Here is a 14,895-nt window from a genome sequence, read left to right on the forward strand (position 1 = left end):
AGATAAAGCTGGTAAATCATATCTGTGAATCGAATTCCTCAACACCTTGTCTTGGGATTGCTTCATTTTGGAGTTGTTTGCTGTTTATATCCTTCCATCTTCTATAAAAAAAGGAAAGCCATGTAATGGTAAAACTGTTTGGGTCAGAGAAATGCCCTGAGATGATCTTTCAGGCATGCTAAATAGGTGAGGTGATCTATGGGACCCTCACAGCTCACACAGCCACTCAACAGCACAAACTGCAAACTTCATCTTCTTCATGCACAAAAGCTACTTAGTTTCCCCATGTTGAAGACTTTTTATAATAGCAATAAGACAACTCTAGAGAGAGCCATCTAATATTAACTCCAGGGAGTAATCATCTAATCACAATCTGGGGGTGATTTGAAGCACTCATCTGGACCAAATGCCTCACAACACCCCAGGAGTGGTTTTATTGCATGATAGCAGTACCCCATTGAGCCTTATTGCTTAATTAAAAACAAATTCCCAAGTAATTTTTTTGCCTTTCCATAAAAACACAGTAGTACATAGCATGTATAAAACATCCATTAAATGATGGTAGATGCAAATTTCCATTGTGAGACACAATCCGTTTCTTTACCACTTGGGGTTGAATTTAAATGTAAAACCATTTCCTATAATCTGTGCACTGCTGTGTTTAGAGAGGAATAAATATGGGAAAGAGAGGTTCATTGTAGGATGCCTTGTTTTTATTAAGTGATATGTTTGGTCCCTTACAAAGGAATTCAAATTCTCATCCATCTTGCAGACACAGCAGTCAGTCACCACTGTGGCCTTTTCTGCTTCTTCCTGGAGATTTCCTCAGCTTGCACCTTTCCAGGGCAGCTTCAGGGGAATGCTGTCCTTGTGTGGGATTGCCATGGCTCTCAGAGCAGAGAGAGCAGTGCTGCTGCTGTGTTTGGGGCCACACAGCACAGAACTGGGGGTGCCCACGAGTGTTTGTGGGTTTGTGGTGCGTGGTTTATCCCCGGTGTGGTGATAAACCCTGGTTTATCCACCAGGTTGATCCCCTTTGGTGGTGCTGGCCTGGCTGTGGCTGACATGTCTCCCAGCCCTGCAGTTTCCCTGGGAGAACTTCCACAGCTGTGCCAGGGCCCCTGCTCTGCTGGGCACCCAGAGTGTGCTTGGGAAGGGTGTGAAAGTCCCTCCAGTTTGTGGAGAGGAATGCCTGGGCTCCCTGGCACCTCTGCAGAGTGTTTTCATAGCCCCAAGGACTCTGAGTGTTGTTTACATGGGAAAAGAAGAAGATGAATGTGTCCTTACAAACAGAGCATGAGAATCTGCTTGTAGATAGGGCCAGGGACTTACAGATAGGGAGGGAGGGAAGAAACCATCAGTTCTGGAAAATGTTACTAATTGACACAGACTGCTGCTCATCCAAGGCCGTGGTAAATTCCTGAACTTACAGAAAAAGAACAAAGGCTTAATACAATTATGAATAGTGTTTTGTTATAAAAGAAAAAATAAAGGGGGGTGTGTATTACAGGGGGCATGGAGTAGGGGATTCAGGGAGTCTGTACCTTCAGAGTACCTCAGCCAGTGGGGAGAGGAAGAGGAAGAGTGGCCAGGAACTTAGGATAAAGAGGGGGCTGCATCCCCCAAGAAATTGAGAGACCCCATGGGAAAAGCCCCATGGCCTCCCCTTTTATTCAGATAAAGTTACAGGACTCCTCTGTCTCCTTTTTGGACACAAACCTCTGGTGCTGGGGGTTTTTCTGAATGCATGTTACAGGCAGAGGAAGCAAATCTAAGTTTTTAAATGTTTATTGAAAATCATACAGGGAGTGATGGAGCCACTGCTCAGAAGTCCTGGCAGACAAAGCTGTAATTGGACTTTTGGCCACAGCACTGAAATAAATGGGGGAAAAGGGTTGATATGACATTTTCCTTGGATTTGTTTCTTGGGATGCCTTTAACTGAATGAAGACAATCTTGCAAGTACAAATTTTTAAATAGAAGCTGAGAATTAATAGTAACTATTTCTCTGGTTGTTCCAGGTGCTGGAGCCTTCTCATGGTATCTACAAGCTCAGGACAGAGGATGACACTTGCCAGTCTCTCCCACTGTGGGCCCCACTCTGTGTTGTGCACATCTTTTTGGTGTTCCCTGTCCCACGGTGGCTCCCCAAGGAGCAATGTGTGAGTATCTGCTGCTGCATTTGGGGTTATGGAGGCTGTGTGCCATCTCCTGTACTTAGATTTTGTAAAAAATAATGTTCAGGGTTGTTTTTTTGTGAACACTCTAATAGAATGCTTTGCTGACTGCATTTTTAATGTGTCATTAGAGAAGTGTTAAATGTTGTGATGGAGGATTTGTTATAAAGAGGTTGCAGCATTGTAGTGAGAAAATGGATGAGAGTAAACTGTTGCCTGCTTCTGCTGCCTGAGAGCAGTCTGAAAGAGCAGCTGAAAGAATAATTAAACCTGTGTATTTTCAACAGTTCTGTACTAACCAGGGGCATTGCCAGGTCAGAAAAAGACATGAAAGGATCTGAGAGTGCTCTTGAACAAGAAGCATTTTTACCTGAAAGATCTCTGCTGGCATTATTAGGGATGCCATTATCTTGCTTTGATCTGACTCTCTAGGAGTGGCTGCTCACACAGCTGACCCAGAGCAAGCAGCCAACAAAGGAGAGCCCTAATGGACTTTAATATCTTCAGGGAAGGGTTTCTCTTCCCATCAGATCTGTGTCACTTTACAAAGGCCCTTTTCATCTTAATGTGCCTGCTGGGGCTGGCTGCCAGCAGTGGGACCAGCACAGCCCTGGCTAAGGCAGGGTTGGCAGTGTCACTGCTCCAGCCCTGGGTCCCTGACCAGCTGAGGGGTCAGCACTGCTCCCTGGCTGCCACTGCTGCTGGACCATGGGCAGGACTGGTTCTGCTGCAAAAGCTACTGCAAAAAACCCCAAACAGACGGTGGGAGATGCCCCAACATGGCTGTCGGTGGGGTTTTTTTTTTCTTTGTGGTGATTTTTTTTTTGTTTGTTTTGGTTTGTTTTTGCGGGGGTTTTGTAGGTTTGGGTTTTTTCTTCTTTGGAAGTAGGTCTTGAAGCAGTACCAGGGGTTGGTTGGGGTGGGCAAAGGCACACCCTGGCCATGTGAAATACCTGCCTTACTCTGACTGCAGCAGAGCACAGACCTGGCCTGTTCTGTCACCTGAGCTTTAGGACACAATAAAAATCATATCTGTCTTTATTTGGCCTTTTAAGATGAGGAGTCAGGAATCTTGTGTTGGTAGTTCTGGGATATTTATGACTCCCTTTAAGAGTATATCCTTCCACTGAGGAAATGAAGAGTGTGATATTTTAGCTGTTGGAAATGCCTGGCTTAGTTTGGTCCTGTTTCCCGATTTCATTTTGCCATGGTAGGCAATTCAGAAAATATATTTGCAGCAAGGAAAATGGAGTTGTTATGGAAACATCTGAGCGAGGCAGCTGCCAGGGGTAAGGCAGGCAGCAGATTCGCTGTGCACACAGACACTCTGAAACAGCGAGTTCATGTAAGGTAAGGGAGCAGTTTCGAGGCACTGTCTGCTTCCTGGGTGGGTTTTATGGCACAAGAGGGGAAAAAAACACTTTAAAACTGTGAGCATGTGGCTCCATCTTCTGGTACCAAAGCAAAGTGTGTTGCTCTGGATACAGACAGAGGTGAGATTTCTGTATCGTTTTTATGCTAGCTTCTACGAAAGCAACAACAAACTCAGCAGCGGCAACAATAATAATAAATTAAAGTACCTGTGCCCTAGAGCCCAGCTAAGAATAGATTTCCTGAAGCTACAAACCATTCTGCTGGGAGAAAACTGCTTTTTGAAACATTCTCTTAGATGTTTAGCCCCAGGTGGAACCAGTGTTTGCTCAGTGTGGCTCTCCCAGGGCAGCCTGGTGCCCCTGCAGGTGCTGTTCTCCTGCTCCTGGCTGCAGGATGCATTTCTTTGTTCCCCTCTGCAACAACATCTTTGGCAAAGCAGCTCCAATTCCTGATGCATCCTCGTGGAAATGCTAGCTGGGTAGAAGCAGGAATGAATGGCTCTTGGAGGCAGGCTGCCAGAAGTCAAAAGAAAATAAAGCTGTTTCATGACTTCAGCAAAGAGTGAATGTTGTTACAGCGCATATTGCGCATGCTTAATTGAGCTTGGTTACTCAATCTGTTCACCTTAGCAACTCATTTTGCTTTAACCAGAAGTAAGGCATTGCTCAAAACCAGGAGGTGTTATCATTTGCTGGGTAAACCTTGGGTTTTCTAAATAATCTAAAGAATTGCCCCAATTTTGCTGCTTTAGAACAGCACCCAGCACAATGAATCAGAACAAAAGGTAATTATCTTGTTGAGCTGCTGTCCTAAAGCTATTGTTGGCAATTCATTGCAAACAGGAGGCACTGCTCTGTGAGCACAAAATTAAAACTATGGACCACGTGTTTTACTTGATTTATTCTGTGTACATATGTCAGTATGTTCTTTTCCCCCCTGGATAGTGAGCCTAGCATAAAAGGCCCCACATTCTTTGTACAAAGCACTAGTTTTCAGTCCAAACTGCTTCATGGCTAAACTGTGGCAGTGAAGGTGAGGGAATATAAATGTAATGGCTCCATGCTTGGGCCAATCTAAGATCACTCCATGAGTGATAATTACCTGCATGCAGCATTGATCCATGGGAGGGTTGTGTGGAGCCCTGCTTGGAAAGAGTGCACTCCTGTGTGGCAGGGAAAATAGCAAAAAAATCATTCCTAAAGTAAGAACTAGCCTGGGCTTCCCATCACAGCCTCAGCAGCAAGGCTGTGATCAAAACTAGAGGTGAAAACAGCCTTTACTTTTCACTGTGGTGCTTTTAAAGCCCCACACAGAGGGAAGCATTTTACATGGATACAGGCTGTGCTGATAAAATACAATTGCAACCTCCATAGCTGGTATTTACTGTTTCTGACCTGTCCCCGAGGCTGGGGTACATTGGATTTCCCCTTGGCCCTACCTGAGATTTCTCTTGAGGCGGCCTTCAGTTCCTGCAATCTTTTTTCCCCTCTCCCTATATTTCACCTTCAGTTTCATCCCATTTCATTGGTGAAGCCAAGCTGTAATTTCTAGAATCTGTGTCTCTCTCCATATCCTGTGGGTTATTCAAAGGGATCTGCTCACCTTTCTGAAAGATGTCACAAGGGTAGCACATTTTACTGACACTACCATTAATAAATACCACAGACCTCTTTTATTAGGAAGTACAAATCCCGCCCAGAGTGTGTTTGATAAATCAGATCTTATGCAGACATCTGGAGATTGTATTTACAAATCCCCAGCCAGCTTGTTTTGTAGTCACTGTTACCATAATTCAGGTTAATGTTGTTGCCACTTTTTACTTGCTAAAACACATGTGGTGCTTTATTGCTTACGGAAAAAAAAGAAAAGTGGCTGCCTTGGAACAGAAGTTCTTTTAAAACCCTTTCTGAAAGTTTGCTGTTTGGAGAAACAAATGTCAAATCAATTGTCCTGTCTTTGAATTGCCATTCAGAAAATGCAAGCTGTGAAAAGAGATTACTTGGGTTCTGCAGCAGGGAGAGTGTAAGAATCTAGATTGAGAATTATGTACCAATGGAGACCTAAAATAACAAGTGGAACAAGTAAACTTTTAGCTTTTCCTGTAAAGATTTACTTAAAAATATTAGATCCCAAGCGAGGCAGCTCATGCCAAGTTTGAAATCTGATTTGAATTTTTATAGCTGTTATAATCTCTGATATATCACCCTGGAAATAGGGGCTCGTAACAGAAATGCCAAGTCCCTTGGCTATTGCCTCACAAAAAGAGTTGCTGCAGTTCTGAGACAGGTTTGCAAGGCTGGCTTATGTCTGCACATCATCATTCCAGTGGGTCTGAGCTGGGCTCTTCCCATGAATCTGAGGTTATTGGTGTGGGTGATCAGCTGTGCCAGCTGTGCCAGCCTTCCCAGCAGGGCAGCACAGCCCAGCATGGCCTTGTCCACAGGGAGAGCCTTGCAGCTTGGACATGCTGCTAGGGAAAGGAAAGATAATAAGTAAAGATTACTTTCTGGTGTGCTGTCCTTGTTCTCCTGCATTTCTGCACAGAAGAAATGGAAGTTCCCAAGGAGCCCAAAGGATTCCACATGCCAGTGCTCTTCTCCCTCTCATTATCATACACTTGCAATCAAACTCTAATTTTTGAAATAAAAAACCTGCAGGATTCTTTATTGGGACTATTAAACCTTCAATCTTCATTATTTAGGATGGCTACTTACCTTTTACTCAATGAAGCCATAATGCAACTGCTCCTATAAAAACTATGGAAATGGCTACTGTGGCAGTGAGTAGATTTTCCTCCGTGTAAAATAATCTTCTGTGAGTAAGACATAACTATCATTCACATTAATTAGGCAGCCATATAATGGGGTGTTCAATAGCTATTACATCATTTAAATTCTTCAGTGAGCACCTCAGCCACCCAAGAACTATCCAGCTGAACATTTCTGAGTCCATAATTTTGAAATAATCCTGTAGAGGAAGAATATGCATGGCAGAGTGTTGCAGGCAATTTCACCAAGAAAAAAATTAATTTTATTCAGATTTATGGAATTATTTTAACATTTACAAGAAGTGCATAATCCTTTTCTTCCCTCCCTCCCAGAGTAATGGTGCTATAAAGTGGAGTCTGTTTTGGGGCTGCACTGTGTGTACACCAGAGAATGTCCAAGGAGCTGGTAGCCAGAGGCCAGTGATGGCAGCTGGACACACAGACACACAAACACACAGACACATTACACATTCTGCTATGAACCTGGGGCCTGGAGCCACAGGGCTCAGCTGGGAAACCCTGACCCACAGAAAAGTGAGTGCAGTCCTGCTTGAGGTTTGGGGTTTGATGTATTTTCCCCTTAAAAATCATATGAGCCCTTAAACATTTATATTCAGTTTGGGTTATTGATTTAAAAATTTTGAGGTGAAGCCAAAGTCCTTTGATTTGAATATAATAAATAATGTTCTATCTATGTTATGATGTATTTTTGTACCTTTTAAGATTAGTTCCTCAGTAAAATGTTCGTATGCCATGAGAGTAGGAGCTGTTCAGATGCCTGTAGAAGGGAATGGTTATTAGAAGATTGGGCAGTGCCTGGAAGTATATGAAAATAATATGTTTAAAGTCAGTATGGTTTGGCAATATGGGAGTAGTTCTCAGCAGAATGAAAGGAAGGAACAGCCTAAAAATAGGCTGGGGAGCAGGGCAGGATAGAATGTAAAGTTTAGACTGTGCCTTTTCCTATCAGTTATTTTAGCTAATTGTAAATTCAATTTTTTCTCTTCTCAATGGTTATAATGTACTGTACCTTATCTGACTAATAGTAGAAAGCAGCAGAGAGCTCTCTTCACAGGGAGAGCTCTTAATTCAGTATTAAATGTTGGGTTCTCTGTAGTTTTCCATAATCCCTATCCAGCAGGCAGAGCCTGCAGAGGTGGTGTCAAAACCACCTGCAGGTAGTGCCAGGTGCTGTTTGTTCTGCAGCCCAGGAGGTTGGTGTCTACCAGGTGGAACTGCTCCTCTCAGCAGCACATCCTCTGCTTCTCAGATCCTCCGTTTTCATGTTTGCTCATTGATTTAATTAAACCAGTATGCTGAGGGGGATTTCTGCCTTACCAAAATCATTCATGTTCATCCCACACTGTAGGGACTTAGAACTGGAGTTACCATAGGAGTGACAGAATTAAAAGACTGGGAGCCTGACACAAGGGCAGATCAAACCTCTGGGAAATTCCATGGAATCACTGTTGTATAATTGGAATTGGTCTGTGGGACCATGGGCTGGTGAATGCTGCAACCCAACAGGCTTGATCAGATTTTGGGTTGTCCAACAGCAGGAAGAAGGTGAGCATTTGTTATGGGAATGGGCACATGGAACTGTTCTGGTTAGGGGCTGAGGGACTGCCCAAAATCAGGGCTCCCCTGGTTTTGAGAAAATACTACTGCTATTTCCTGAAAGCATGGTCTGGGTCAGAATTTTGTGCTCTCTCTTACACTTCCATAAAACACTGGATGAATTGAACACATAGAGTTAACACCAGCTACTTGCTGCCGTTATTTCAGTGATTTAATATGAGTTTGTCAGTGATGGTTTTATGGGGTTTCCACTGTATTGCTATCTAACCCGTTTTCTAGATGAAATCTCCCTCAAAAAAAATTTTCCATGTGATTTCTTGTATGTGAATTGGCTTCAATTTCAAACATTTTCTACAATGTATCATTTTGAGGTTTCCAACAGAAATTATGGAATTTTTTTTCTAATCTTACTTAAGTGTTCAAAATTCAGTAACTGAATTGCTTACAATTGTTTTAGTTCATATTAGTTATAAATATACATACACAGTAATAGGGAGCAGAAATGTGTGTAAGGTAGTGAGACATTGCTCACTGCTGTTCATTATTCCCTGGTTAGTGAGAGTTTAGGTGTAAAAATCATGACAAAAAAGTCTCTGTTGAGTGCAATCCAGAGTTGAACACGTGAAGGACAAAGTGTACTAGATGTGGCTGTGATTAGTTCTCCAATTTCCCAGTATTAAATCCATTAGGTATTCACAGTCTCAGCTAATGAAGAGAAGGGAATGGCTGTGAGTGGGCAGGGGAGGGCTGGTGTGCTATCATTGTCACCTCTCCCGGGTTCTGAGGAAGTTCCTTGACAAGCACTGGGGAGTTTGATGAGTTCTAGGAAAAGAGAACACAGAGCCTGTGCCAGGTGGGATGAGGTTGATTTGCTGGGAGGTGATCCCAGCTCTGGGTGGTTCAGTGCAGTCATGGATGTTTGGAGCACCTGGAGCCTTTGCAAAATGGCCTCAGCTGAGTTACCAGCTGCAGGAAAGGATCCTGCATGCCTGGGCTGTTCAGCTCTTGTTATTCTGCATTTGTCACCTCTCTGTGCCACTCTGGGGAGCCCTTTGACATCTCCTGGGCACTCTTCACTGTAAATACTGAAAGCCTTGCTCTTACCAAGGCACTGCCAGGCAGTGTTTGTTTTTGTGCTTGCTGAAATAGCTTAAAAAATGCAAGTGCCAGTAGCTATGGGAAGCTGTATCGTGTTCATCTGTGTGTCCATATGGTAGGACATGTTCTGTCCTTCACAGCACAATGAGACATGATTGTGCCTAATTCCAATTTGTGTGGCATCCCCATTAATGTCTCTTCCAGCCCTCCATTAAAGGCCCTTAATGTCAATTAACTGGACTATGCCAATAAAGTTCTATTAGCTTCCCCCTATTAATTTAATATTATAGGCATTTAACAGATGTCTTAATTAGATGTTACACTGAAGGCTATGAGCAAAATTAAAACTAGGTCATTGTCGTGAAAGGAAAGTTTCTGCTATGATTTATGGCTTCTGCAGCTTTGTTTGTTTTTCCTTCTGACCTCTTACAGGAAACCAAGAGTTTTAATTTTAGAATGTTGAGAAGAGTAATGGGTAGAAGGTAGAAGAATAACTTATGTCTAAAACTTTAACACATACTGTTCTTACTTCACAGATAAAAGTTACCATTGGTGTGAAATGACCATTTCCCCATGTAAAATATCTGTCCCTGGCAAGAACACTGTTTTCGCCATCTCAAGGGCAATACTTGAATTGCAACAAAGATTTTTATTTCTTTACCAACTGTTTCCATTTCCTGATTCCAAAGGATCTGTTCTTGACCCCAGAATTGTCCACACTGAGTTTACCCATTCAGGGGTGGTGAAGGTGGTTTGTGTCTGAGGTGCCAGGGAGCTGCAGCTCTCCTGTGACCTCTCCCAGTAACAGGTCTGGAAAGCAGCTGGGAGCTTTGGGGCAAGGTAGGTGTTGTGTGGCACTGGGGATGGAGGTGGGGATGAGCTCTGGCTGTCCCCTGCCTTGTGTGCCCCCAGTGCAGGTGACAGCTCTGACTGCCCTCCCAACCCAGCTGCTCAGCTTTGGGCTGTGATTGTGTCAGGAATCTGTTCTCTTTAAAGAAATGACCCTGGGCGGCTACAAATGCTTGAATGGTGACAGGGAAAAAGTTGCCTAGGTATGAGTCTTTTATTTGATAGTGAAATTGATGAAAAGCTCCAGAAAATTACACCTAAAGCCACCATAGAAGCAGTTTTATAACAGAAAAATGTTAAGCAATCTAAATTCAGGGGTCACTTCCACCTCCCAAACACATCAAACCTGCCCAGGCAATGAGGGATTGTAATCTGGGCAATCAAAAATGAAGTGTACAGTAAAAAATAAAAAAGGGGCTGAGAACAGGCAAAGCTCAGTAGCTCTGTGGACAGAGGTTAAATATTCATAAAGCAATTTTGTGGGTAATTGAAATACAAGATTGCATGGGGGCCACTTCCACCTGTGAATTCCAAGCTTCAAGTGCTTCCCTTAGGGGCTGTGCTGTTCCTGCACTGTGCCATGACAGTGTGAGTTTATTGATACCTGACCTACCCTGAGAGCTGCAGCTGTCAGTGAGCACTGGGCAGCAGCCAGCCTGCAGGCCTGCATGATTACACATTATTATACATGTACATTAACACTGTACACACCTGGTACCTGTCACAGTATCCACCCCAGCCAGGGAGATGCTCAAGGTAAAACCTGCCACTGAAACATTTATTTGCATGTGCCTGCAGCAGGCAAAGAAGCTGATGTTGGCCCAGGAACAATGATTACAAACAGTGTCAGCAGCTGCAGGCTCACTGCAAGCATGGAACAGGCAGCTAAAGCCCAATTTATACAGAAGGCAACAATAACATTTATTACAGAGTTAAAAATATAATTTTCACTGTACAAATTTACACTTATTACCTCAAACAGAAGTCAGGTAGTTGATATTGATCATATAACTTTAATAGAAAACAAAATATTATATACAAATAAAAAGCCAGACACAACCAATTTCAACAATTGGTGAGACTGCTTAAAGACAGCAGATACTGCTCATTCTTCAGTAAGAAGAAATGCTTTATAAATATTTCACAAGGTTGTTACTTCTTCCATCTGCCAGAAACCCTGCTCTTTGAGCTGCAGGAAAACAGTTTCACAGACATTTCTGTGAATGCTCCTGAGTTTCCATAAAATCACAGATCAATAGTTCCTTTCAACTTGAATTTTTTGGCAGATCTCTCACTTGCTCTGAGCAGGAACTTGCTGCCGTAGATGTAGGAAATGAACCCATCCAGCTCCAGGCTGAACACATTGTTAAGTTTGGGAACAACTGAAATGCAAAAGGACACAAACTGAACAAAGTGTGCTCACCTAAGTCCCTGTTATGGAAATATCCTGACATAACAGGGGATGTTATTCACCTGGAGATTTGAGCCTTGACACATTGCAAGGTTTTTATACTTTCTCAAGAGATAAAAAATAACCCAAGCCTCCACAAATTACCAAAATTATTCCTCATGCAGGAGCATACTGCAGTGTTGCACTTTTTAAAACTTGCTCATCTCTAATGAGGGGTGTTTTGGGTAAGATTTTGGGCTGTTGGGTGGTGACTTCTGCCACTCTATGCAAAGAGCCAAAAACACTGACATAATAAACCAATGCACTCAGAGGCACAAAATGAAGTATGCTCAGGAATTTTTTTATCATTCCTCTTGTGAAAAGAACTGAAAAAGAATGCCTTGTATACCTTTTAATTTGTCCTCTTTAGTGATAATTTTGAAGATGTGTTTAAATTCCTGTAGAATGATTCCTGTTATTCCAACGTAAGAGGGGCACTTGGATTTTGTAACTGAAAGAACAGAAGTAGGTATTAGAACATTTCAGATGCCCTTTACTTGCTCTTCTCCTATTGACTGGTGATTTAAAACATTTTCAAACATAAATATTTAAATATTCTGAAATAATATTGTTGCAGTAATCACTGGAAGAATGTGCAGTTAACCCTTGCAACCAACAATATGTTTTTCAAGAGTAGTTGTAATTAGAATTTTTAAAGGAGAGAAATACAATCTCAACAATGTGATTCTACAGTTAATGACACTGAATGGAATTTAAAAATAAGCATCTGAAGTACAGGATCATCTCCTAAATTTCAGATGCTGTTCCACAAGCAAACAAACCAAATACCTGTAACAATGGCTCCATGGAGATCAGCTTTGAGCAGCTTGCTCTGAATCATATGGGGTTGCCTTGAGGAAGAGAATGGGATCAAAGAGGAGGGAAAAAATCAAATGAACTGTCAGATTTACAAAATATGAACATGACTATTATAATCATGATAATTCTGTGATTCTGTGAAAGGATACCAATATGCTTATCAGTTAGCCACAGTGTTTCAAGCAGTAACTCAATAAAACTAGAAGTTTTACTGCATAAAAGCCAGACTAAATGTAAAATATGCCCACGTACGCATCGGGTTTGAGGCCATGGCACAGGTCTCTGATGTACTGCTTCCAGAGCTCGTGGAGTGGGAGGAAGATGGCATATCTGCAGTAAAATAAAGATAAAATATTATACAAAATCTCGTTATAAAAAAGTCCATTGGTTGATTGCTGAAGTAGTCTGTATTTCAGCAGAGTTAGGTCTGACATTTTTAAGTTACACAAACTTATGTTACCCTGCAAGGTGACCCACTCCAAACAGCTGGTTTACCTCATAAAACAAGCACAAAGCATGCTCTTCTCTTCCAACCCAAAACAGTGATGTGTTTTAGAACATCAGGCTAAGATTGAAAAGATTTCTCCTTTTTTTCCCACTCTTTTATCTTCCTGCTTAGTCTGTTAGCAAAGCAGGGGCTTCATCCAGCATGATAAATTCAAGGAACCTTATGCAGAGTTTTGACTTTCTGGTCACAGACAGTCCAACTTTAAAAACCAAAATCAGAGGGGATTGTGTCTGGGTTTGATTTCTTGTAATGTTTAGGTACACAAAATGAGCTCAACAGAAATTAATCTTTCACCTATGCACACAAGAGAATTCTTTTCTCATGCTGAAATGCCACAAGTAGTGTTTCGGACTGACTTTACACACTGGAGGGTTCCTATCCACATCAACATGCTGCTGTTTTTACAGGCTTTTGATGTAATTTTACTTTATTAGACAAAGAAGACATTTAAAGCCTTACCTTTGCTGCTCAGGTTCAATTTCAAACAGACGCAGCTCTCGCCTCTGCTTGGCAGTAAAACCTTTTGTCTTCTTCCTCTTCTGCTTGGTCTGTTTCTTGTGATAATGCTCCAGAACGACAGCTTTCCGAGTCAGCATGTCCTGGATAGCCTCATCTTTCATTTTGGGCATGCTGCGCTTCAGGAAGGCATGCACAAAGGTCTTGGCTTTTTCTGAGTCCTGGGGCTAAAGACACGGGAAAGGATGCTATAAAATAGTATGTGTTAATTTAGTTAGAACTTGCTGCTGACCGGTGGTTTCATCAAGTCGGCAAAATCTCCGTGGGAATGGGAGATCTTCCCGCCAGTGCCAGTGGAGGGAGATGTTCCCAGGCGGGGAAGTGCCGAGCGCGGGCACAACCCGGCCCGCTGTCGGACTAGGTTTTGGAGGAAAACTCTTGTTTTGCATTTCGTCTGAAACAGCGAGTTCCGAGCGGGATATACAGGGGAACCCGGGGACCCGCCCTACCCCCGGCGCGTCGGTGTCTAACGGGGTTTAAAAGGCGTGTAGGAACGGGAATGGCCCGGTAACCGCGGCACGGCATGGTCGGTACCTGCAGGCGCAGCTCCCCGCTCTCCTCGGGCGCCAGCCGGCGGTACAGCTGCCCTGCAAGGCACGGCGGAGCGGGGGTCGGCCGGGGCGGGCGCTCACCCACCCCCGGCCCCGCATCCCTCACCTTCCACCACCCACCCTCCATCGCACACCCTCTATCACGTCACCCTCCATCTCTCGCCCTCCACAGCTCTTCTCTCATCCCCCACCTCCATCCCTCGCCCTCCACCGCCCTCCCCTCATCCCTCACCTCTATCTCTCGCCCTCCACCGCTCCCCCCTATCCCCCGTCCCTCTGTCTCCCCTCTCTCCCCTATCCCCTCACCCTCCATGCTGTCGCGGCGCAGCCGTCGCGGGCCGATGACGATCGGATGCGCATGCGCACAGCGGCGCTCCCGAGCTAGCCACAAGGCGGCGCTGCTGCCCGCGGGAGCTGCTGGGTTGCCGTGAGGGGAGCTGCTGTTTAATTGGCTGTTGACTGCTATTTACTACTCTTGTACTAATAAATTCTCTAAACCGGGGGACACTGAGCAATAGAGATTTCATTCACTGTTATGGGGTAGTTTATTTTTAAAAGCCGTGTCAATCATGCCTTCTGTTACTCAGGCCACCTCATTTCCTGTGGACATCCAACATGTGGGTATGGTCGCAGACACGCAGAGTGCACAGCTGTGGTGTTGGAGCACTGACATGGCCGTGTCCTTCCCGCAGGAACAGCAGGGTCTGACACTCGTCATGGCAGCCTGGCCGTGTCAATCCTCACTTCTCCCTCATCCTGCAGTCATTCCCACCACCGATGCTGGTATTCACATTTCCACATTTCCATCCTGCAGTCTCCTCCCCTCCCACTTCTGTCGCCTCGTTTGTTCTGGAGATCTCCCTCCTCCCCGAGATTTACCAGTGTGGTGCTGGAGGCAGCCATTGCCCAGGCTCCAGGGCCATAGCAGGCACAGGTTCTCTCTGCCCCTACCAAAGTTCCTCCATTCCCACCTCTCCTGTAGGAGAGAAGTTCTTTCCATGTCCCATCCTGTCCCAAACGGCCTCTCCAGCCCTGGCTGCCGCTGCAGGAGTGCCTGGCTCTGCTCTCCGTGGTTAGCAGTGTGTCAGTCTGTCCTGGAGCTGCACACGCAGCAACGTGAGATCTTGGGTTAAAATCAGCCCTCCTGTTTCTAGAAATCAAGGTCAAGACATAGGAAGATGCCGCTCATTGTGAGATTTGATGCTCTG

The 14,895-nt window shown here is 44.1% G+C and overlaps 1 protein-coding gene across 2 annotated transcripts; it reads right to left on the bottom strand.

Annotated features, from left to right (window-relative positions):
- Positions 1-10,836: 10,836 nt before the first annotated feature.
- Positions 10,837-14,102, bottom strand: POP4 (POP4 homolog, ribonuclease P/MRP subunit). Of its 2 annotated transcripts, XM_005490079.4 has the most exons (7): positions 13,994-14,102; positions 13,671-13,723; positions 13,080-13,303; positions 12,365-12,442; positions 12,083-12,144; positions 11,643-11,744; positions 10,837-11,225 (listed from the first exon to the last, which is right to left on the bottom strand). In XM_005490079.4, the coding sequence occupies exons 1-7, from the start codon at positions 13,998-14,000 to the stop codon at positions 11,089-11,091; spliced, it is 663 nt and encodes a 220-aa protein (XP_005490136.3). In that variant the 5' UTR covers positions 14,001-14,102; the 3' UTR covers positions 10,837-11,088. The 2 variants fall into 2 exon arrangements, with proteins under 2 accessions (XP_005490136.3, XP_074407253.1); XM_074551152.1 differs by lacking the exon at positions 13,671-13,723 and having other exon boundaries at positions 13,994-14,062.
- Between the last annotated feature and the right edge of the window lie 793 nt (positions 14,103-14,895).

The sequence above is a fragment of the Zonotrichia albicollis genome, chromosome 13 (assembly GCF_047830755.1).
Source record: "Zonotrichia albicollis isolate bZonAlb1 chromosome 13, bZonAlb1.hap1, whole genome shotgun sequence".
NCBI lineage: Eukaryota > Metazoa > Chordata > Aves > Passeriformes > Passerellidae > Zonotrichia > Zonotrichia albicollis.

Bases quoted from the DNA above. Each gene is read 5' to 3' on its own strand.
- POP4 (XM_005490079.4), bottom strand. The intron at 13,304-13,670 runs GTACCGACCATG...CCGTGTCTTTAG, and splicing joins GCGGGGAGCTGCGCCTGCAG to CCCCAGGACTCAGAAAAAGC. The intron at 11,745-12,082 runs GTATTTGGTTTG...CTGTTCTTTCAG, and splicing joins CCATGGAGCCATTGTTACAG to TTACAAAATCCAAGTGCCCC.